The following is a 24,112-nucleotide window of genomic DNA, read 5'->3' on the forward strand; positions in this document are numbered from 1 at the left end:
TACAACCAAATAATGAAACCAACATGAATATAATGACTACACTACATTGGTAGTGACAGCAAGTGGTAATTAAAAAAATCAAACATTAATAGCCTTTTAAAACTGCTATAAAGTCTGATTTTCCCCTGGCGCATATAACCACACAGACTATTGAGGATGTAACACTGGAACAGGCTTTGGACACCTTGGCCACTGCAGAGAGCATTTTAATGGGCCTCCCGTTCATTCTCCCCAACCCATTATGGCTATTTATTTCCTCTCTTTCTGCGTGCTTTAAAGCCCCAATGCAATGTGTTTGCAAATCTGAGGGTGCGACAAAACACCAGGACACACTCAATTGTGGCGGTACAGTTCTGCTTTGTGGCACTAAACATCAGGAAGGATTGAAGGCAGAAGACTGGCGAGGGATAAGGATGAGAGATATGAAATAATTAGATAAAGTTAGACTCAAACGCCTGCTTGATCTTTGCCTTCGATCATCCTGCCCCTGTTGCCCTCCATGAAGAAAGACAGAAAATGGGAAAAGTAGTCTGTCATATTAAAGCACCACAATGTAGGATTTGCTCTCTGGTTCCCCCCACAGTTGATAAACGGTATTGTTTGTTACTAATGCTCAAAAAACATGTTCTGTGTTATATAAATTTGCCTATGTTATGGCATTTTATAGAAATAAGATGACATTGTTTTAGCTTTTATTAATACAAATAAAAAAAAAAAAAAACAGGACCAGGTTGCCCTCGGTTGAGTATCCCTCTGCTAGCGTAGTGATCTCTCCTTGTCCAGCCTCTTATTTAATTACTCTCCTTAACCCCCTCATTTTTTGTGCTGCCTCTGTCATGACATCGACTTGCACATCATTCACTAACAGTGAGCACTGGTTTCGCTGTACACGTTCAAGTCCCTGGTCCAATTTGCCAGCTGCTGGCCACATACTGTGGCCCTTCACTCCCACTGTATGCCACATCCAGCCCTCTCTAGTGCCCGTACTGATGGTGATCTATTCACAGTGATGGATCTACAGTGATCTCTCCGTCCCTTATTGGCATCAGGCACGAGGGAACAGTGGAAAATTGTGACACAGGGCAGCATGAGAAGATGTGATTATCCGGCCAGTTTGCTCTGGCCAACTAGATACTAGTACTGCCTTCCCCAACAACACTGTGACTCATCCAGGTGGAAAGAAAAAGAACATAATATATGCTGACCAGGCAGCAATGTTGATCATTGGAGCTACAAACTGAACTGAACTGCCAACACTTACTCGCTGACTATGTTTAGCAGTGACCGGCCGCAAAATCATGTCACGTTAACTACCTGCAACTGTAGAGAATGTTTGATGTTTGATTTTTTTTAATTGAATGATGTGCATGTTGTTTAGAAGGACTTTTATAAAAAACTAAATGGCTGCAACCACAAAGAACATCATTGTAAGTGCTCCTCATCTAAAGCACTTCAGTGCTCTGAATACAACTGGATACAACCTGCTATATAAAAACTGTTGCTTGGCAATTGATCTGTTTAAGTTTGAGATGTTAGAGGACCTGAAGAACATGAAGGTGTTCATGTAGGTTCTGTTTTGTTTTTCCTCTTCCGCTACACGTGTGTACAGTCCCTAACTCGTGTTTTACACCATCATGAACTGACATATTCTTTATTGTCAGGTTGACAATAATTGCCAAATTAACATATAAACTCAAGCCGTCTACTAATTATTCATTATTTGTAGCAATAGTTGAGAGCCTTCAATGGGGGCAATGGTTATTATTATTATTATTATTATTATTATTATTATTATTAATAATAATAATAATAATAATAATAATAATAATAATAATAATAATAATAATAATAATAATAATAATAGTAATAATAGTAATAGTAATAATAATAATATAGACGAGACTCGTGTTCTGAATGTTTTGCAATATATCCAGTTTTGTTGTCATTATGTTCTTGTATATTTTATCTGTACACTATTATTTTTTTGGGCCACATGAACTGAAATATGCTGTAGAGATTAAGTCTTGCATTTAGGCTTCACTCAGATTATAAATATTGGCGAGTTGTGCAGCGATGCAGCAAAAAAAAATCAATCTGACTTTCATACATACTGCATATGCTGTGCTTTATGGGTGTTTAGTGACTGTGGCACTGCCTAGTAAATATCACTTTCATCTCATAAGTGCACAATGTGGGCCTCCTCTCCCTATTAATCCTTTATTTAAATCATCCCCTCATCCTTCATTTTATCACACACACAGGTGAAATATCCATGTAAAGGAATTTCTCTGCATCTATTTCACACTAGATTGGTGTTGTTTAAAAAAAATCTGAAGAAAGATGCTGTTTAAAAAGGTCATGCATATAATGAATACGCTCATGGAATTGCACTACATCGTCACCACATCATTCTGGCTGCAGTGAAAAAAATGTAATTATGTTGCAATTGAAATGAAGGAATAATTAAAGACCATAATGGAATCCATAGTTTTTGGTTCGTGTCACTCGGCACATGTTAACAACTTTTAAGTTGAAGCGGCAGTGTTTTCTTCAGACAGCTCTGGGCAGCTCTGGGGAGTCTGGGTCCCTCAATAGACAGTGATGTGTTTTTTGAATCGGTACTGAAATTCTTCATCCACCAAGCTGACCGGAGCTGCAGCGCCTGACAAGACACGTTAATTAACACGGGGGGGGGGGAAGGATAAAAATAACTTGGAGAAATCCTAGAAAAGAAAAGGAATTAAACCGTAACTCTTCCTACGTGAGAAAGCACACTTTGGCTTGACACAGTTCCTTCCAAGATGTTCAATTAAATATTTTGTCCTCCATGTTACTTTTACATTTACTTGAGTGAACGAGAAAAATTCACTTGTAATCTATATAAAAAGAACAATTTATGAAGTGTATTGCTTCCCTCATCTACAAAATAACTAGTAAATGTGGCTGTTATTTCATTATTTAAAAGCAGACTAATGGGGTATGGTATTTTTATTTTGCATTGTTACAAAAGCACAGTTATTGTTATTGAATCAACAGTCATGTACGTCTTAAATACTGTGCATTTTGTGAAACTTCAAACAGCCCCTGATGGAGAGGTATTTTTTTTATGATTGAAATTATATTAACATGGTACATATTGTGTATTATTAGATTAAAAAAAAACATAGGAACTATGGTTAGTCAGTAAGACCTGGTGTACACAGGCACAGATTGCACCTTCAAACAATCTTCATAAGCCAGGAATGACCTTTTAAAATACCACGGGGGGGGGGGGGGTTAGAGCTTAAAGCCTTTTTATTTGCATACACAAACAAAGGGCGCAATCCAAGATGCACAAATAATGCTATTTAACATTTAGAATGGTGTTAAGAAAGGCTTGCTACAGGTTTCATGTGATTGTTTTTGTCTCTGCTTCTTATGAGACGATGACCTTCAAAGACGCTGAACACAAAAGATAAAAAAAAAAAAGTGTGTGTTTTTTTTCAGCTAACTACTTGACCTTACGTGCAATGTATGAGACATGTATTTTAATATAGAGTCTCATTTGTCTAATTTGTGTTGTTATTTACTGTCTGTCAATTCAGAATATTTAACCAGGATGAAAACAGGCATATTATGACTGCAGAGATGTAATTATTAATTCATCACCGTTCCTGAATAATAGATGCCGGGGATATTTACCTCCCAAAATATTGCGATGTAACCTTTTTGTTGAAGCCCGCGCACGTACACAAACACACCCTTGGTTATCCACACTGAATACAACAACAAGATGTATTCTCTCCTCCTCCCTCTTCATCCCTTTCTTTCTGCTCTGTGAGGCAGGTTAATGAGAATAATAAAATCACACTCTGTATTTCCTCTGTGCCTGGAATGGCCTCATCACTTTACAAACGCTGTGATAAACTGGAGTAGAAAGAGAGAGGGGGGGAAGAAAAAAAATAAATAAAGTGAGGGAGTGACAAGGGAATTGTGCATGTCTAAAAGGCCTGCGCTTCCAAATCATGCGTTTTATATCAGCCTGAATACATGAGTGAAATGGTTCATTAATTAGAAACAACTGAGTGTGTAGAATCACCGCCATATTCATTAATTCAAGCCTCCCTCCATGTCCTCCCTTCTGCTCATTATTCTCCCAGACAACTGATGCACACAACATAGTCAGGAATTTCTTACATGCCATAATTCCTTGAATTGGTATGTAAAATGTCACGTGCAAGTCAGATTCAGTAGTCTGTCAGTGCACTGATTGAAATCCACAGCTTTAGGATACTTAAAAATTATGATCATAAACTGGCTGCAGAGGAGAAACTGTACTAAACCTGGCTACATAATAAATACGCCTACAGTACAGCACTAAAACATGAATGTCCAGAAACAGTGACAGTTAAAAGACGAAGAAGAAGAAGGAAAAAAAAAGGTGAACAGTAACTTACTGGAGGTACAGTTAATCCTGATACAATCTAGATGGGGAAGAATAGATGAGAGATAAATTCATCTTTCAACGTTACAGCTGCAGACATCATTTAAAGCATACAGTCCACCCCTCTGGGGGACACACACACAGACACTGTCCATTCTCTGATGCTCTCCTGCACGGTCCCAGCGAGCCAGTAACAACACTGCAAACACAGTTTATATATAAGTACCAGCGAAGCAAAGCAGGGAATTATGGGATTAAAAGGTTTGGTTATATGACTGTATGTGTGTGAGTTTTTTTTTTCTTTCAAACAGTATTTTAAAAAGTTAGCTGGGGATTTTACTCTCATGATCTGCTGTTTGGTATATGAGAGCATCTGATTTTGGTCAGTGTCAGACAGAGCCAACTGGGAGGTTTTTGGATTTCTCTCCACCTCGTTTGTCTATCAATACATCTATCGGTTTCACACTCCCCCTGTACAGTATGTTTATGTTGACTTAACCTTTCATATACAAAAAGCCAGATCAGCTAATTTGCCATTAACTATGATGTAAATGGCAGTTACAATATGCATTAAACTACATTTTAATACATCAGTTAAAAAACTAAAAACTAGAACTTGAAATCAAGTATTCTGAACTTTGACAGTACTACCTTCAAACGATTTTAACCACTGAATATAGTAGCGGCATAGTACTGTTTTTTTCTCTTTCCCCACTAGCAACTAATGATGACCTAGTCGTCATTATAGCTACAGTGATAACAGGAAAACTATATCATTATTCTAGCACAAACTAGTGTCCCTGTAGACATGTGTTTACCTCTATGCTTTCCAAGGCTTGTGTTCTGCTCTAAGAAAGGTGACCCGGATCAAAATCCCTCACTTCCTTACCATTTGGCCCTGCCTGTTGTGTGTTGTCAACCACAGCAGAAAAGTGGTCGCAAACAGCCAGAGACCAACACTAGTTCTGCCCTGACAGGGAATGCTCTGCTTTTTTGAAAGCGGGTCAAGATAGACAGGCTTCATTCATTTAATGACCTGGTATTTTCATCAGAAGGCATTTTTTTTATAGATGCAAAATCTGACTCACAAGCCTTATAAGAGTTTGCCACTGCTGTCTACCGAGGTGGGACACATGCTTCCTTGTGGTTGACGGCAGACTCAGGCTCGAGTCTACTTTGTATGCATGGCTAAACGAGTCCTCTTAGAGAGGGCTCATTACTGTGTAGCCAATGGAGAGGAAGAACAGACAATTATCATGTATGCAGCATTTTTGAGAGTTTAAGAGGAATCAAACTTTTTCTTTACTGAACACAAATAAAACACACACACTCACACACTACAGTTATAGCTGTAGGCGGTGCTGATTCAAGACATATTTGCTGATCTCCTGGGCAATTATGCATGTACTTAAAATTATGAAAGTGTACAGGTTAAATTTACATAAATGAGTGTGTGCGCTAAAATAAAAATGCAAAATATTAGTCTCGTCTTATGGATAGCAGCTTGATTTCCTACTGTAAGGGTTACTCCCTTTAGAGCAATGAAACCTGTATGGATGTTGATCTGAGGTCAGCCGATTGATTGGGCAGTGAGCATTCCCTGCTGGGCCACGACAACTGTGTGCTCTGCTGGCAGTGAGCGAAGAGCCGCAGACTCTTGCCATTGAAAGTCTTTACACCATCTCCTTCTATTCAATGCATGTGTAATATAAGCATAAATAGTGTGCATGTGAGTGTGTGCGAGCAACAGAGATAGAGAGAGAAAGAGAGAGAGAGTGTATTTGTAACTGTTATCAAGCTTCATTTATTTATTTTTTTGACATCTAACTTTACTGCAGTAACCAGTGTGTGTGTCTGTGTGTGTGTGTGTGTGTGTGTGTGTGTGTGTGTGTGTGTGTGTCTGAGATGTTACCTAAATTGACAGTCAGGCGGACACGGCTGCTCTCCAGTTCTAGACGTAGGCTGTCAGCCGATTCCCGAGACGTGGTGGCTATTAAGATGCCGTAGGCTCGCTGGGAGCGGAAGCGCAGAGAAACGTCCTCAGCTTCAGTGTGCATCACCACTGGCAGCTGGACCTTCATAAACTTACTGCCGTCATAGCTGAGGATTGTTGCCTCTGCACAGACAAAAGAGCGGGGGGGGGGGGGGGAAGACAACATAAGTGATAAAATGGAGTGTCAAGGTTTTATGGGAAATAAGTGACCAAGGGGGCAGCTCAGTGTAAAACGACGACTTATTTGTATATTTTATTTAGAGCTGTAGATTTCATTGTTGATAAAGGAATACGTTAGAGGAAATACAGTTATTACATATTAAAATTCTGCCCTGCAATTCAGAGGTCACTGAACACGCAGTGAGAGAGAGCAGTTTTTTTTGTTCGAAAAACACTCTGACCGCAGAACAACCTTGGAGTGCGTATTGAGTCTATCTATTTCACAAAGAAATAATTTTTAAAAAATGAAGCTGAAAGAGACAGAGAGATAATTACAGTCATAGAACGCCGGATGTGCTGATATGATATGTGATTTGTTTGCGATGAATCCAACAACCACGCTACTAGAATTACAAACGCATCACAAAAAGGGTGTCTCCATTTCTGGACACGTGCCATTTAAGCAAAAGAGTGAGCAACGTCTAAATGGCATGTGCACAGATTTGATATAGAGCAGAAACTCATATGTCTCACTTGAGCAAGACTGTGTCTGATCTCCAAAATATAAGCCCTTTCTTCTCAGTACCAGTCAGTCTTTATCAGTAAAAAGTACATTATGGATATTTAATAAGCATACAATGACAATAAGATGAATATGTTAATGGAAAGGGACTAAAATAATGTCATCAAATAAAGTAAGTGCCAGCATCCAACATTCTTTCATCTGCACTATAAAAGTGGCAAAATATAAAAGGCCAAATTGGTATTGACCGAGGAAAAAAAGGAAAAGTAGTGACAGAATTGTAACAGTCTGAGGACCTTGAATATTGAGCTTTCGCTAAGGGTGACTGCATTTACTCAAAGCATTAAGCAGCCGTCTGGAGAAAATGCCGTGGAGATTGCTTAACGCTGGCAGAGGGTTGTAACAGCATTTCCGGTGGTGTAACTAAACCGAAACCCAATAACAAAGCCATTACTGCAGCTGCAGAGCTGAAACAGATAGAAGGGGTGAGCCGGAGAAACGGGAGATGGAGAGCTGTGGGGGTGATGGGATACCAGTGTACACACACACACACACACACACACACACACCACCTCATCACCACTTCCTCATCACACAGAGCCAATGTCACATCCATCCCCCCGGGATGACTCCTTCACATTCCTCACCCAAATCCAATTTCTCCACGCCCTCCTGGGGTCCGTGCTGCAGATGACAGGGGCGTGTGACAAACGAGTTCTTACTGCTAAACTGCTTCCTGCCAGGGCAGCTAAAGCAAAGAGCTGCACCAGGAAACTGTTTAACAAACGAAGGGAAATAAGCCTGTTCAAACTCCTCTAATACTTGAAAAGTGTTTGTCACTTGCAATATTAGCATTAGCTTAAACTCAACGAGAGCCTTTCCAAGCGGTAATTATCTCATTCTCCATGCGTAACTATACATACAAACAGTGTTCGGGTTCCTCGCTCAGGTGTATGTTTACTCTGGGAAGACGGGACATGAAAATCATTACTGCTAAACAGTGAGTGACAGGCCTGAGTGCTGCACTGTATAGGATTCCCGCTCCAGCCCAAACCCCACTGCTTTTAAAATGCCTGTACTGAAACTGGATCCATTATAAATAAATAAATAAATAAATGTTTAAGGTAAAAGGACACAAAAGGAAAGAAACTGAGAACTGATGGCTGCATGATGACGTGTCTATTCTGGGAATTCACGGACATTATTTACCAAACATTGAAATGAATAAAACAGAAACATTGCTGGGGGTCAACTGAATGTGATTATGAAAAGCAAAATGTCTCCTTTAGCGCGGAGGTGAGGGAAAAAAAAGGTGTGATGTGACCTTCTACTATACAGCTTAAGTACAAACGGAACATTATACTCACATGAATAAGCTTTTCAGCTTGAATGTGTAAAATGAATCACAACTGGAGTAATTATCACATTCTCAAAACGATATAAGACTTTTTAAATATGCCACGAAGACACAAACATTCCAGGTAGATATGAGAAAATGGAGAATGGCAAGTGAGGGAATCATTACCTAATGCAAAGTGAGCACCTGTCAGAGGAGAGATTGAGCATACCAAATCAAAGCAAGCATCCTTTCCCTGTCTTATAGAGCAAGAATATGTAACCTCGTTTTCACAAAAAAAGCAATGGTAAAAAAAGGAGGGTGGGGGGGTTAACAAATAAGGCTGTGCTACTAACAAGAGGGAGTAATGGCATACTGGCATAAAGCTCGTCCTCTATTCTTCCCCAAGCTTAACAGGCTCACAGGGAGGGGGGAAGAGCTGTCAGCCTCGTGTCACAGCATTGTGATGTCCCACAGTGTCAGGGCACCAGGCCCAGTCCAATTCAAAATATCCCAGAAAAACAACTGAGAAAAGCCCTTTGGAATTATGTATGTTCAACAATGACAATAAAACAGGAAGAAATGGCTCAGAGACATGATAAATAATTCAAAGTTGCCCGTGTCTTCTTCGTCACAACCTCCTTTTAACGTCTTACAATCTTACAACAACACAAGCCAAGAAATAGAGTCAGTGGCTATTAAATGTGTGAAAAATGGATTTTTTAGAAACGGGGGGGAACTGTTCTTTCACTTTCATTGAGAATGAAACAGCATCCTGGATCACGTCTCCATCTGCTTCTCTGTGACCACACAACACTGTCATTGGGACTATGAAAGACAGCAAAGACCGTGAGGGACACGTGTGCGACAGTCCAAGGCGGTAAAAACGAACGTGTCTGAATTAGGCTTGTCAGCACATTGAGACAATGGAATGAGAATAACAATTGAATACATGGGTTTTACACGGTAATGTTCAGTCTTTTAGTCATCGCCGTGCTAGTACAGTCTTTCACCAAGACAACAGAGTAAACAGAAAACTAAAACTCTCGTTTCACAGCACGAACACAGCCTGTTGCCAAATACCATAAAACAATGTATTTGCTTTCTTGTTCTTACTCTTAGTAAGAAGAACAGAGACACTTTTTCGCTGTCTGTCAACGAATGTTCCGTGTGCGTTGCTGAGGGCCGTGAAACAACCAGTTCTCCCCCAATGTGTGACGATATTCAAGTGTGGTGAATGGTGACTAACACACACAGTGCTGAGAAAGGATGTGGCTAAAATTGCATTTTTAACGCTAAAACACGTCAATTATTTCCCTGTAAGGGCATTTCACAATAATTGTGAAATAATATTCTGCACCTCTTGGCTTTCGCTTTGGACCAATGGCAAATGGATTCATGGTCGGAAAAGCAATAAATGTCTTCAAAGAAACCATTTTTTTTCCCCACACTTACTCTAATTTGCATAATGCTGTAGCACAGTATGCTTTATGATGGTGGTCTGTGCTTTGAAACATGCCACAACTGGCAATATTATCAAGAAATATTAGTGCACTCCTCAGAGAGTGTGTGTGTGTGTCCAGTACATCTATTAATCTTTAGTATCCGTCTTATTAATCACAGATATGTGCAGTCACTGTCCATGTGAAATAAATGCCACTGCTGATATTCACACTCTCATATCTCATTAGGCAATTTATGCATGGCCTCCAACACATCCAACACACCTACTACACCATCTGGGAGGCTGCCTTCGTCTCACAATGCAAGACTAATATTTGAGCTACTTAGCTACTAGAGGAACAATAAAGGGGAAGGCGTTCGGGGTGCAACGGGGGGAAATTGCTTTAATCTGCTTAATTAAAATCTTTCAAAATAGGGCAAACAGCTCCACGATTCTCTTCCGAAACCCCACCTCCTGTTCCTACCCCCTCTTGTCCTCCTCCTCCTTTGCCATATGCAGTAGCTATAGTTTGCCACCGGGTGGTACACCATGCACAGATAAGTGAGAGCTGGGGTAATTCTTTTGACAGCTCCTCAGCCTGCTGTTGCCTGCTTCATCCTACCAGTGCAGAGGCAATCTGGAGCCATCAAAACAGCTGGCAGCACACCGGGACCCGTCCTCCATACCACTGCTCCCACTCACATTCTTGCCAGTCTCATATACAGAGCACAGACAGCCAGAAAGAAAAGAAAAAATTGGATGGAGGAGCCAAGATGCAAGAAGATCCTGGAAGTGTTAAGAGGAAGAGGAGAGAAGGTCATAGCTGATGAGAGCCCTGCAACACACAGTGCAAGCTACTTGAAATGCATGGACGCAGGTTTTTATATCGGAGTGTTTGTTTAGTTCGAGAAAAAACTGGATAGGTTATTATCTCCCTGAAGTGAAACGATATGTGTCCCTTGCCCACTGCGCCTCCCTCGTGTACTATGCCCTAGTTTCTGTCAACTCATTAGCTAGAGTGAAAATGTACATGTGAAAAAAATGAGGGCAATGCCGAGCCAAGTCGAACACATCCATCAGAGACGGAGGAGATTTTAGATTTCCCTCTTTCATGTGGTCTTTTTGTGTCAAGGTTTCAGTGTGGAAGAGTTAGCGACATCTCACGGGGAGACTGCAGATTGCACCACTACAACCACATTTATGGCAAGATGGGTCATGTGCCATTAGACATTCAAGACTATCGCTATCGTGTGCTTTTGTTTTGTGTTGCTTGACTTAGTGTATTTGACCAACTTAATTTTCCAGTGTGAAAGACAGAAGCGCCAGAAATGCGCAATGCATGTGACTGCAGGGTTGGTGTTATTTTCCAGCTAATGTTTTCTGTATGTGAACCTGTTCTGGCTGTAGTTCCTGCAGAAGCATCAAACTGTGATCACAGCATCACAAGCTCAGGCTCTTTTTTTGACATTTGCTTTGATTATACAGTATGTGCACTGCTTGCTTGGATGGATGGATGGATGAATGGATGGATGGATGGATGGATAGACTTTATTTGATGTACTATAAGGCCAAATCAACACTGAATCATACTCTCTCCACTGTCTAATTGAGCCATTTTAAATGAATGCTGTAAATCGGTGAATAAACTATATATTCAACATATTTATTCACTCAACCTGATTATGCAAATAGGTCTGAAATTCCAATTTTAGAATAAGTGCTTCAGAGGAGACTACGGAGGATTTGGCTCCCTCACACAGCTGGTTGTTGTTTTAATCAGTCTAGATTTCAATCAGAGGAGTCAAAGGACAATCCTCTGGTCACCAGGCCAACACGCTTCTGCTGAACAGAAAAAAAAAAGCAGCTTTTCACAGAGTTTTGCCGTCCTAAGCGAAGAGATGCCCTTTTGACAAAATAGAGCAAGTGCAATGGGGTCTCTGGGGTACCATCAAGCAAATGCAGCGCTTACTATAGACAAGCGAACACACAGGGTTAGAAAGCAGTATGTTTTCGGTCTACCAGTATGGAAGTCTACTGAGGATTTTGGGAAGATGGTGTTATTTTTACTTTAGTATGCACACTAATAAAAATCGCTTCCCTTGTAATAAACTATGACAGAGTCGGGTACATGCCAGCTAAGACATGGAGCTGTAAGAACTCCCAGCGTGACACACACTTCTCCAATTTCTCTTCACTGGAGAAGAGAGGGATAAGTATTCTGCACCAGGTCTGGTCATGACCGAGTGGTTTGATGAACCAAATGGTTAGCAGGAGACAGCCAATTTACAGGCAAGTGTGCGGAGTGGACGTGACCAAGAACACCTCAGTGGTGCATCAGTCACCTGCCACTCAACATGGTCTCACATCAGCCAGTCAACACTTAACTTACCCTGACTCTTCCTGTCTGCAGCTCTCTGGCTGTCACTCTCCACATGCACACCACCGCTCTGTCTTTACTTTCAGTTTGATATAGGAGAGCTGCTGATATTAAACCAGCAGAATTGATAAACAGGCCACCTCCAGGCTTTGTGTGGTTATGGTTCTGACCCTGAACTTAGAAGATGTAAATAAAAACCATTTTGTTCTTGGTTGTCTATGATGTCAGTTACACTTGCACTCATGCGATCACATGCCCACTTCAGAGGACATTGCACAATGAGGTGAGGACTGTGTCACGGTGCAGCATTGTCAAACACTTGTCATACGCGCGCACAATTCCAGGCTATGCCCACGAGACAATAATAGCATGATTTCAAAGAGCAGGGTGGACACAATGAGACAAAAACAAATGCCCTACCTCTTTCACAGGAGCGTCCCAGGTATCCAGTTCCAGAGCAATCACACACATAGCGGTTCCAGCCCTCTCTACAGACACCATTGTTTTGACAGGGGTTGCTCAAACACTGTTTGGGAGGCTCCTTAGTGCATGAGGGCTTCACCCCGGCAGCCTTCTGGACCTCGGCGAGTCGTCGGACATCCTTACTCTGTCCGTCAATGAATAGATCCCGAATGCAGCCCACGTAGCCATAGTTGAGCAGTGCAGTCCACACCTCAGTGGGGAACACCAGCCCCATTTTGTTTTCTGGTAGACCCCCGAGGTACAGACTATCATCCAGGTCCAGGATCTCACTTTCCCCAGGGGCTGTGTAGGCCGTCCGCAGGGTGTTGATAGAGATGGTACCTAAATAAATGATACACAATGGGAAAAGTTTATCTTTCCTATTTCTGAAAAGCTATATTCTTAGTCACCGAGCAAACACTTAATAATGCCGAAAGACACTATCTGCCCCACAGAAACACAAACAAGCAGAGAAAGACCTATTTTAAAATGGCATGATGAAGAAATTAGCCTAATTAGTGTTATCCATCTGGACAGGATCATCATTTTCTTCATTTAGAATGACTGATGACTGTTGATAGGACACATTAATCACAGGACAGCTAGTCTATTAGTAGCCTAATCTGGAATCCCTAAGAGTATCCTCTCCATTTTCCTTGGATTTCCCATCATAAATCTCCTTTATCTATAAAGCAGTGGTCATAAAAAGGATGGGAAAGAAAAATCACTGCCCCCTCTATCGTTTCAGCCAACCAAACAAAACAATAGCAACAAAAAAAAAATTACATCGTAGCCATCTTTTTGAACTTGATTAACGGACTGCAGGCAGTTTTTTTCACCCCATCTCCCCTTCTGTTTGCCTCTCTAACACATAAACCTGCAATAAGACTTTGTGTGTTTCCCCACCATGATTTATCGCTCTCATTCAGGTTTAATTCTCGATCTGGAGCACGGTAAACAACAGCGGACATGACTGGACTGTAAAGCTGTGGAAAAAGGAAAGCCATACTGTGGGACTCAGTCCAGGTGATTAATTTGTATATGGATCTGTTACTCTCAGTGCAAGAGCCACTGTGGATCTTTAATTAATGGTGGCTGCACCCACTGCCTGCATCCTCATCCAGTAATCTATATACCATGCTGCGCGTGCACAGGCCAAGGGAGAGAGGCAAAGAAGTGGCTGCCTAAGGATGCACAGAATAAAATTGTATCAAAGTAATAATTTGCATTTTGAGTGGCAAATGCATGCCATGGCAGATATTAAGCCTGATTGTCTCAAGCTAAAGAGTTCTAACTCTAGTTTGTGGAGTGTTGGAGAGGACCATTAAAAGTTACTTTTGGAGTCCAAGTGTTCATGTTGGAGAAACAAAGCCCTAAACCACACATGACTTTTCAGCTGGGCTGCCTCACACTGAGACACATTAGACATTAAATGGGTACTTTCACATTTCATTACAGCTACCATTAGCATGCATGGACGTACATATCACAGTTAATTATGAACGATAATAAACCTATTTTTCAGTTTCCATTGTGTGTGTGCTTTTTATGGTCTTTTCAACCAAAGAGAGGCTGACACAAAATAGAAGACATTGAAATCGGTCGATAACCAAGGATATCATTGCTATGTATGTGTCGTTTGCCAAGGTGAGCTGGCCTTCTAGAAAAAGACAGCTAAGGCCCTAGTGCACAATGATTAACCTAGTCCCACTAACGTGTTCCAGCTCTTTTCTTGAAGTCCTGGCCCCAGGCATCTGTTCTAGCACTTCCCTGCCGCCACCCACTGCCCCTGCTCTCTCCAGCCACAGCTGTTGTGACTTCCAAGCTTTGCACACTTGGCAAGGGCCACCCGTCATGCAGCCAGAACAGCTCCCTTCAGGTTATAGCTAACGAGCTCACTACATCAAACTCATTAGCGCGCGGGAACTTTCTTGCAGGTGCCATAGCTGAAGAATTATGGTCAGCACGATTTGTGATGGAAATATCTACACTCCAGTCTCCTTTAAATGCAAAACAAACCTGTTGATAGCCTAGAGGAAATTGGAAATATTTTATTTCAATTCCTACATTATTTACATTTACATAAATTCAGAAAATAAATGCGTCAGGAGTCATTATCTAATCACTTCTCGCGGGATCTACTGCATACTTAAAACGCATATCAGCTGTAAACAGCAATCAAGAGTGCTTTAGTCTACGAGCATGTCCAAATTGATATAAGCGTACGATAAGAGAAGGGTGTCAGTGTCTCCCAGGCATCTGCTTACTTGTCAAAGTCATGTAAGGAAGTGTGTAAACACATTCAAGCTATGTTAAGTCAGAATGCACAATGCAATCCCATGGGGACATCTGCCTTCACCATGCAGGCTTTTGTAGCTTAGGGAAATATAGCATACATACACACACTCTACAGGACTGCCTATGTATGTTTGAAACATTAGATATAGCCAAAAGGGAAAGGGGATGTGTCCCTGAATGCTACTAAACATAAAAGAGGAGGAGACGGATGCAGAGCAAGATGAGAACATGGAGATAAAGATGTCTGGGAAGAAGATGAGGGAGGAGCATAAGATGACAGATAAGACAGCGGATGAGGAATCACAGCGGCAAACAATATCTTGACAAGCAAATACAGGATTTACACTAAAGGAGAGTTGATAAAACGATGATGCAGGCAATAAATGTGAAAGAATTATATAGAAAAGCGATGATCAGCATTACAGCCAACTTCAAACCCCTCTGTGGGCTGACACGAGTGGCACTACATCATCAAACCTGAAGGCAGGGGTCCAAGTGACAGCTCAGATCTCACTCACACTTTCTGCATCAGCAGCCAAGCTCAACTTGGCATGATGTCCCCTAACCCCGCTCACACATCCCCAAAACATGTTAGACAGGGGATTACTACAATCCAGTTAGGGTGATACGGCCAAATCTCTCTATGTGATTAGATTCTCTGTGGGGAGAAAAGCCTGTGAGTGGGCTGTGAGGGTAAAGGGGATGTGCTGTTGGTGTGTGTGAGTGTACATGCATGCATTTCTGTTTGTGAGCCGCACATGTGTTGAAGTAGTGGGGTGAGTGGCCGGGCAGGAAGTGGGGCTACAGCAGAGCAATGTCCCCGATGAGTGACCCAAGGCACTCCTCGTGCAGAAGCCCTCACTTAAAAGCAGAGTGTCTCTTAGTGACTCTAATGCATTGAGGTTAGAAGATGCCGTCTGAGAGCGAGACCATTTGCAGGCTCGTTTCCTGCATGAGCATCCGTCTAACCTAAATAGGGCAGGGATAATTATCCGCCATTGTCACGGCTGGAGAAAGTGCTACACATGAGGGACCCGACTGCACATAATTATGACCGGCCGTTGTGTTGCACTTTGTTTTGAGTGATGTAACGGGTTGTGTGTATTGGTAAAACAGCAGAAAAGCAGTGCTTTTCGTTTGTTTCATGACTATTTTTGAATCTTGTAACAAAAAACCACCAAGGTGGATAATAGCCAAACAGAAGTCAGATGACAAGTGAACTTTTTAAAATGTCAGATCACACACTTCGCAAATGCTTTAAAAATATGTGGTCATTTGTCTTGATAGACTCAAATGTTCTCTGTTTATCATAGTTTGCAGTGGTTTACCTTTTAGAAAGGTAGTGGGTGAATTTATTTTTATTACTCTACAGCAATCTGCACCATTGGAATGACATGTATCCCATGGGAAAAGAACAGCAAAAAAAAAGAAAATTGCTTCCATTTAAGTTGCAGTTGTGCTTTGTGTAGTTAATGGACACCTTGAGGTGCAAGATCTCAGATGTAGTAGCACTGCATTTTAATTTAAAATTTAATTAGTTTAAATCTACAGGGGAAGAGCAAGAATATAATGTCAAAAACGGTTACATTTAAAAAAAGAGAGCTGTAATTGAAGCACGGTGTCACTGTGTTAGCCTTTTGAAATGTAAAGTCATCATCATATTGCAGAGACCTTTCTTAAGTCCCCTTTACACTCCAGTACATAAGTGTTGATGCCTTACACTTTGGGAAAGGGAGAAAAGTTATTCTGAAATGTCATTAGTGCACAGCTCAGCACAGAACTGCACAGTAACTCTCTCAGTCCTGGGAGAGACCACCTCCTGTTTCCATGGAAACTTAGGGAGGGTAGACAGAGAGAACAGTGAGTAGAGAGAGGTCGACTAACAAAAAAGATGTTTGATAGCCTGTGCCTGTGTGTGCATATGAGCATGTGTGTACATTAGGGGTATAGGAAAAGGTATGCATTTGTGGAAGATTGAAGAGAACTCGACAAAGAACGAGGAAAATATAATTTAGCAACACTGTGTTACTCGTCATTTGGTCTCTTAATAAATGTAGATTTATGTTAATTGAGAAGTCACCCCTAGCTTTTTTTATCCACCCATGTTAAGCAGAAGTCACTAAGTGCTTTATATTAATTTGTGAGAGATGACTTACTATAAGTATACAAAACAAAAGAAGTGAGAGAAAACCTGCTATTATTATAACAGTATACATAGCTCAATTTCGACTGAGACTCTCCGATTGCTTTGGGGGTAATGAAACAGTTAATCTAATTTCCACTTCTTGAGATAGAGTGGGAAACATGGTCAAGGGGTATATCTAATTTGCAGCATGACATTGCAAGGCCTTGGCTCTAAGCATAAACTAACAAATTGCTGCTTAGATAAGCAAATCAACAGGGACCAGAGCGGAGATAAGCGTGGCGTAAAGGACACCACAGGAGACAAGTGATTTTGTGGCAAATGTGTGTCTAAATTCTAGAATCAAACTCAAGCACATCCGTCTATAATAAAATATAATAATAATATATAAAACACACACACACACACACAGGTATATATATTTATAAAACGGATAGAAATGAAGTATATGATGATAATATACAGGGTGAAGAAATACTCACTTTTCTCTGGCAATGTAGTACCAACCTGTATTTCTTTCAGATGATATTTAAGTGAGGCACCACAGTAGTGTTTTTTTTGTTGCAGTTTAATAATTTATCTCCATGGTGCACAGCAAAGGTCTGACTCCAGGATCCTGCTGAATATTGTGTAGTGTTCTATATATATATGTGTATTCTACAATACATAGACTTCAACAAACCTACATAAAGATCTGCTGTGAAATTGGTGATGGGCTCTCTCTTAATTTTGTCTGTTTACTTGTGTTTACAACCAAAGAGTCCTTTCATCTTCATTATCTAAAGATTGTACATGATAAGGGTATTCACAAGTACCTGATCTGCCATCTCGCTGGAAGTCCACATGATACCACTCGCCATCATTCACTTTCTTATTGACCGCCCTGGTTTTTGTGGTTCCCGAGCCCATGTCGAGCAGCAGGTACAGATGTCCATCCAGCATCTCAATTGCAAAGAAGTCCACCTTGAGAGTATGGGGACTCTTGGAGTCCTTGGGCTGCTGCTTGGGCTTGCCATGACTGAAGAGGAGAAGGCCATTGGGCTCTGTGGTGCGGAAGTCAAAGGAGATGGAGCCCGTCTTCTTAGCATTCCACTTGTTGAGGACTATGAAGGACTCTGGTGTCTCGAATGTGATGGGGTCCAGAGTGGCCACATTCTCGCACTTAAAGGCCACTGTGCCATGGACCTTCATCTTAGGATCCCCCTGTCTCGCCATCCTCGACAACTCAAGCCTCACATCATTATTTTTGTACACAACCTGAAAGAGAAAAAAACATGAAGTAAATGATGTCATATTCACAGTGGAATCTCACCTACAAACTGCCAACTGTTTCTTTTTCCTGAGTGTAAACTATATAGGAAAACTTATATATAGTATTCCTATGTGGCATGACACCCCCCAGAGGGAAGGCAGGATTTGTAGCATCCAGGAAGTGGCACCACATTTTATTTCATTCATTGTATAGCTAGACACAGAGTAATGCTGGAGCGCCGTGCTGAGCAGACTTTGAACCTTATTTGTCATGAAGAATGTTTTTCCAAACTTCCGTCTCTTCACAAAAGATACTGTACATTCAGTATTTGCTGGGTAATACAGCTGAATTGGCCGTGGATGCCCCTCAAGCAAGAAGCCGAATAAATAAGAATAAGAAGACAGCCTGAATTTGAACAATAGTGATTATACGGCTGTTCCATCAGGTATAGCATCTCCAAGGAAGGTGTGTGAGGTAAACTGCTGTATTGAATGCAGATTAAGAGCAACACAGATTAAATGCATATTAAAAACGAGGACTGCAAGCAGCACTGAACGCATACAGATCAGTGGAATGTGATGGTGGCGGCTGTCTGGGAGGAAGCTTGCTGTGTGGCCAGTGGGTAGTATTGTTTTTAACTATAATTCCTTATAGTTTTATAATTCCAAATTTTATTGGATCACCCTAAAACTCAGTCAGATTTTGCAGGTACTCATGTACACACTAGGTTTGGCGAGGTTTTGTGCAAGATAAGGCCCTAAACAAACAGAAAACATGATGAAAAAATAAAATTCATATTAATATTTATGGTAAGCGATTACATCAATTTACATTACAAAAAATCACCACATATTTATGTGGAAACTGCTATCTGTAGCAGTTCATGTTCTAAGACACTGTAAACCAGACAGGGTCCTTAACTAAACTGAATTGCTTGAGTGCTCTGACCTTTGGGATGACAAGTGCCATTGAGCTCTGTGGCTATAGTATGTGTGTAGTTTGGGGGGGGATCAGCATGACTGCTACACCGTACAGGCCACAATCTTACAGAAAATTAGAGACAGCCATACTCTCATCATCATCATCATCATCATCCAATCTCTGCAGTGAAGAAGTATCTTGTGTAAGTGCAGTTGGGAGACAAAGGTCCTTTTTTCTCATTACATCCAATTTCCATATGAGAAAGTAATTAACATTGTGGGGGAGTGTCAGCTTGTTTTTTTTTCCCTCCAGAAAATCATCATATAGTCATGACATTTTTAAATTACCCTGCCACTAATACACAAATATTAGAGGTGTTTTTAAATATAATTTGCAGATGAAGTCGCAAAAATGCAAATAATGAGAACATCTCAGACTCTCAACAAAGCTGCCAATAGTTGCCAAGCAGAGGAGTCGAGATATTGATCTACCACTAAGAAATTGGTAGATACGATGGTTATTGCATATACGTGTTGCGCAATAAGGGAATGCAATAGAAAATCTGTATCATTTTCACCATCAAATGAGTTACAGCTGTGGAAAACTGCGGTCACGTTCTTTAGTGGCTGCATGTGATGCTAAGCATTCACCTGAAAAAAGGGGGACACCTCCGGTGGGATTGCATTCGCATGGCATATTATGTTTATCACTGAGTCAGATCTACTGCGTCTAAACGTTCAGGTAAATTGAGCTCAGAGTTGTGTGATCTGAACCAGGTAACCGAGGGCCGAATGTTCTGTAAATGCTTTGTGACCGATTGTATCTGTTTGGATTTGACTACAAGAGAAATCATTTGTATTTTCCCTTAAACAAAAATGTATGTTCTCTAATCTGACACAGACATAGATGGATTTTATACGCAAGTACAACTGTATTGAAAAAAAAAATTGACAAGAACCTTGTGAGGCTATAAAGAATCTCCAAGTGACTAAATGGTGATAGCTCTACCTGCTGGATTAAAGGTGCTAGAGATAAAGCCCCTAAACACAAATCAATTCTTTATAGTTAAGACAAAGGGCACCTTTTAGACTCAAAGGAGTCGGTCTGAGCCACGACTGGTGCTGCACTAGTAATGCTGCACTAATTTGTCATCAAGCAGGACTGTGACAGCTGAGCTATTACTGCACCAGCGTTTGGTTTGTCATCAGAACCAACAGATGGGCGTGGCAAGTCAGACTGGAATCTACACACAGACTGCAACAAGCCGCTTGGGAACACATCATCAATCAGAACGCGCGTAGTACATGCTGTTAAAAGCACTGTTACCATCACGTACACATAAACTGACCTGAGACATGTCAACAATTCAATTCGACAGGCAGGATTGTGTGAAGTGGTGAGTTTGCTAATGCACTCAAAAAGTCAGAAATAAATTTAAAAAACCGCAAAGATAATAACGGATATATATTTTATACGAGTATGTCTTTTTTTAATGGTTTCGCATTAATATCACTGCACCATTTCAGTAAAACTAAATAGGGGACATTAAATGATCCATGAGAAAATAAAACAAATTATGTCTTTCACCATTGCCTGAAAAATATGAAGAGCTTTGCATAATATTATTATTATTTTTTTTCAATACATTTTAGGATCTAGAGCAGCAAAGGCAGCTTGGTAGGGTAAACTTCTATGCATAGGGTCTCATTCCTGCAGCACCTCAGAGACACAGCGTTAACTCAGACAGTCTCCTTTATAACCAGACCTCTAATGAGCAGTACATGGCGTGTGGACATGTGGTCCACACCCTGCCTGCTCATTAAGCAGAGCTGTCTCAGGCATCTTGCAGAGGTTCACTGAGGACGAAAGCCTGTGCTTGAGGTGAGAGACAAAATGTAGAACACAAAACAGGCGAGAGGAGCCAGAAAAAGGAAGGAAACGGGAGAGCAACGGGGGAAAAAGCAGTAAACCGATTTAAAAAATTGAAAAAAGAATGGATCTTTCTGTATCTCCGGTGGTTCCTGAGGTGAATGCTTTAAACCAAGTGGAAAAAAAAGGACCATACGGTGTTAAAGTGAAAGGTATAACATATGAATCTGCTGTTGGGAGAAATTACTCCTTCCTCCTCCTCCTTTCTTGCCTCATCTCTGGGGATGAAAAGCAGGCTATACACAGTATATAATCCTATAGTGCTACAGCACATGAGTAAAGGTCTGAGTGACATACTGTAAGTCATGATCCAAAGGACCCCATTACACCATGAACACCTAAAATACAAAGTGAGCTAAAAATCAATATATCTTGTGACAGCATAGACAGCAGTTAAACTAGTCATGGACCTTTCTGCATCTTGTGTGCGTTTTTTTACTGGTGACTTTAGACCCATATGTATATTACATACTACTACAGAGAAGGGTCAAACATTATAGTAATAATGCTGGCTATTAGATAGGTAATCATGTCAATTGGCTGATTATTCAGTGTATTTAACAGAGCTGTAACAAAGCCAATGATAAAGTTCGCTCCAACAAAAAATCTCAGCGAGTGTGGAGACATATTACAACCCGCATCTCGTTGCGTTAAAATCCATGTGTGCATACGTTTGTAACACTGTCAGTGAACTGAGGGGGAAGTAGAAATAAAGTTTGCGTGAAAGCGCATGAGGCGAAACAAACTCGAGTAAAGTGTAAGGGATAAGAGAGGGTCAGCGTGTGGGTGGAAGGGCCTCTTTAGATGTCTCGAGGTGAAGCCGCATCAGCCGTATATCCTGTACACCCACCAGCCTTAGAGTGCACACAGAAGTGTTGTTTACCTCTTTGAGGCAGCCCATGAAGTTGTTGCTAACTGGAGATCCAGGCAGGTCAGCTGTACTAGGACTCCCTCCAACATAGAAAAAGTCATCAGAGCCTAGCATGGTGTAGTCTTCTTGCGTATATCCCGTGGTGGTCAGAATCCCATCCACGGATATTGTTACCTAGACAACAAAGCACAGGGAAAGGACATGCTATACTTAAGTAGCCTATGCACCACAGTATTATTGCCTTTTCCTTTTTGTCGTCTGTGTCAGACTTCTCAATAATTTTTAAACCCATTTTCATGTCTGTTTTCATTGTCTTTTTTCTTGTTTGTAAATGTTATTTTGTCCAGTTTGATTAGTTGGAAATGCTGTTCTATTTAGAGTTAGTAAAGTGCCCATACTACAGTGTTAGTATTTCCTATACTGCAACTTAAAAATACTTTAGCAGACACAAAAATGGTGTTAGTAGAGTGTTATTCAAGTTAGTTTAACATTTTTTTTTTTAATCCATATTAGTATGTCCAGCAGTTCTACAAAAGAAACCAGAACATGCCACTGGGTTAGAGAGGGAGCACATGCCATGAAAAGCAGTCATTGTTTTAGTAAAAGGACAATGACAAAAGGGTATTTAAGTGAAAAATACCATGCATGCATTTGTATTTTCTTTTTGTTCACAGGCATACAAAAAGAAAAAAATGTCCCAAATTCCTGATCGGGACACAGGTTCACTATTTTGCCATCACAGTTTCAGATGCATGCAAATCACACAAAAAAAGCACAAGAGAAGCAACAAAGACAAACACTGATCAACTGTCACAGTCGTATTGACAAATGGGCGGCGTGAGTGCGTAGTCAAAGTGCGTGCCATGCAAAGTGATTGGGGATACAACTGGCTGAGCCAAAGAGCATCAGGCCAGCCGGACAGAAGAGGGTCCTCATTATTAACCACAGCTTGATGCAAAAGGCTCGAAATGATGCTCCTAAAAAGGGTGGATCAAACAGAATTGGACAGGAAACAAGTTGAAATAAAGAGGGTGAAACCAATGAATGAACCGAGAAATTAAAAAGGACTTGAAAAGTAAGCAGAAGAGTACCAACCGCAATTTCCCTTTTTTTGTAAATGACGTCTACAGTAAAAAAAAAAAGAAAGAAAAGAAACACACGGCAAACCCAAACTAAGAAACAATTAGAATGATATCTACCGAACAATGTAGTTTGTTTACCATAGCGTGTCCAATGCCTGAGTGCTTTGTGGAAAAGGGGGGAGAAAGGAAATTAAAAACTGTGAACAGAATAACGATTGTTACTCAAATAATATATGATGGTCAATACTGTTAGTACATTGTTAAACGGCAAAAAACCATACTGGTTAGTAGAATGGTACATTCCATGAATGATGTTAGTTAGTTTCCAAAGCATGTTAGTAACGTAGAGCTAAAAAGGGCAAAATAAGTTTAACAAGAAAGAAAGCAGACCAAGGAGATAACAAGAACGCTCCAAAGGAAGTATCAGAGCTCAACCAGTGACTTCCTAAGCTCCTCGTTGTATTTTTGCACCATGTAAGCGAACAGCAGACGAACCCCTAACCTTATTCCTGACAAGTTTATGATTGACAGACATCAAATGGTTCATAAGAAAGAATGCCTAAAGCACATCACTTGACCCTTTTATAACAGTCCTAAGTTTCAGACCATTTTAAAGCTTTATTTATTTTACTGGTATCGATATTTGCATTCCGTTGTTCTTGGTTTTAGGGTTGAGACCAATCCAGTGTATCAGACTTCCTGGTGTTCATACAATACTGTACCTCCGTTTGGTCTTATTGATGAACTTTAGGATCACTTTACTGCAATGAAAGAAAGCAAAGAAGACCCTGACACAAAAATGAGGAGGATGGTAATTTTGATTCCTCCACAGTGCATGCATTCAATATCTATGGATATCTTTCACAATTTGAATGCAGTGAATGCTCAGGCTGGCTCGG

The 24,112-nt window shown here is 40.8% G+C and overlaps 1 protein-coding gene across 13 annotated transcripts in view; it reads right to left on the minus strand.

Moving 5' to 3' along the window:
* Window positions 1-24,112, minus strand: part of LOC310934104 (neurexin-1a-like) — a gene marked incomplete at both ends in the record, with an annotated part of 227,211 nt that overhangs the window by 124,917 nt on the left and 78,182 nt on the right. For 8 of the 13 annotated variants that reach the window (XM_083897749.1, XM_083897748.1, XM_083897743.1 and 5 more), the window contains 6 exons: window positions 4,437-4,463; window positions 6,336-6,539; window positions 12,676-13,059; window positions 17,974-18,415; window positions 22,144-22,305; window positions 23,352-23,375. In XM_083897749.1, the coding sequence (XP_083753875.1) occupies window positions 4,437-4,463; window positions 6,336-6,539; window positions 12,676-13,059; window positions 17,974-18,415; window positions 22,144-22,305; window positions 23,352-23,375 (1,243 nt within the window). Of the gene's footprint in view, window positions 1-4,436; window positions 4,464-6,335; window positions 6,540-12,675; window positions 13,060-17,973; window positions 18,416-22,143; window positions 22,306-23,330; window positions 23,376-24,112 lie in introns of all 13 variants that reach the window. The other 5 variants (XM_083897741.1, XM_083897740.1, XM_083897739.1 and 2 more) reach the window with 2 other exon arrangements.

Source organism: Microchirus variegatus, assembly GCF_963457635.1.
Source record: "Microchirus variegatus genome assembly, chromosome: 11".
Classification (NCBI taxonomy): Eukaryota; Metazoa; Chordata; class Actinopteri; order Pleuronectiformes; family Soleidae; genus Microchirus; species Microchirus variegatus.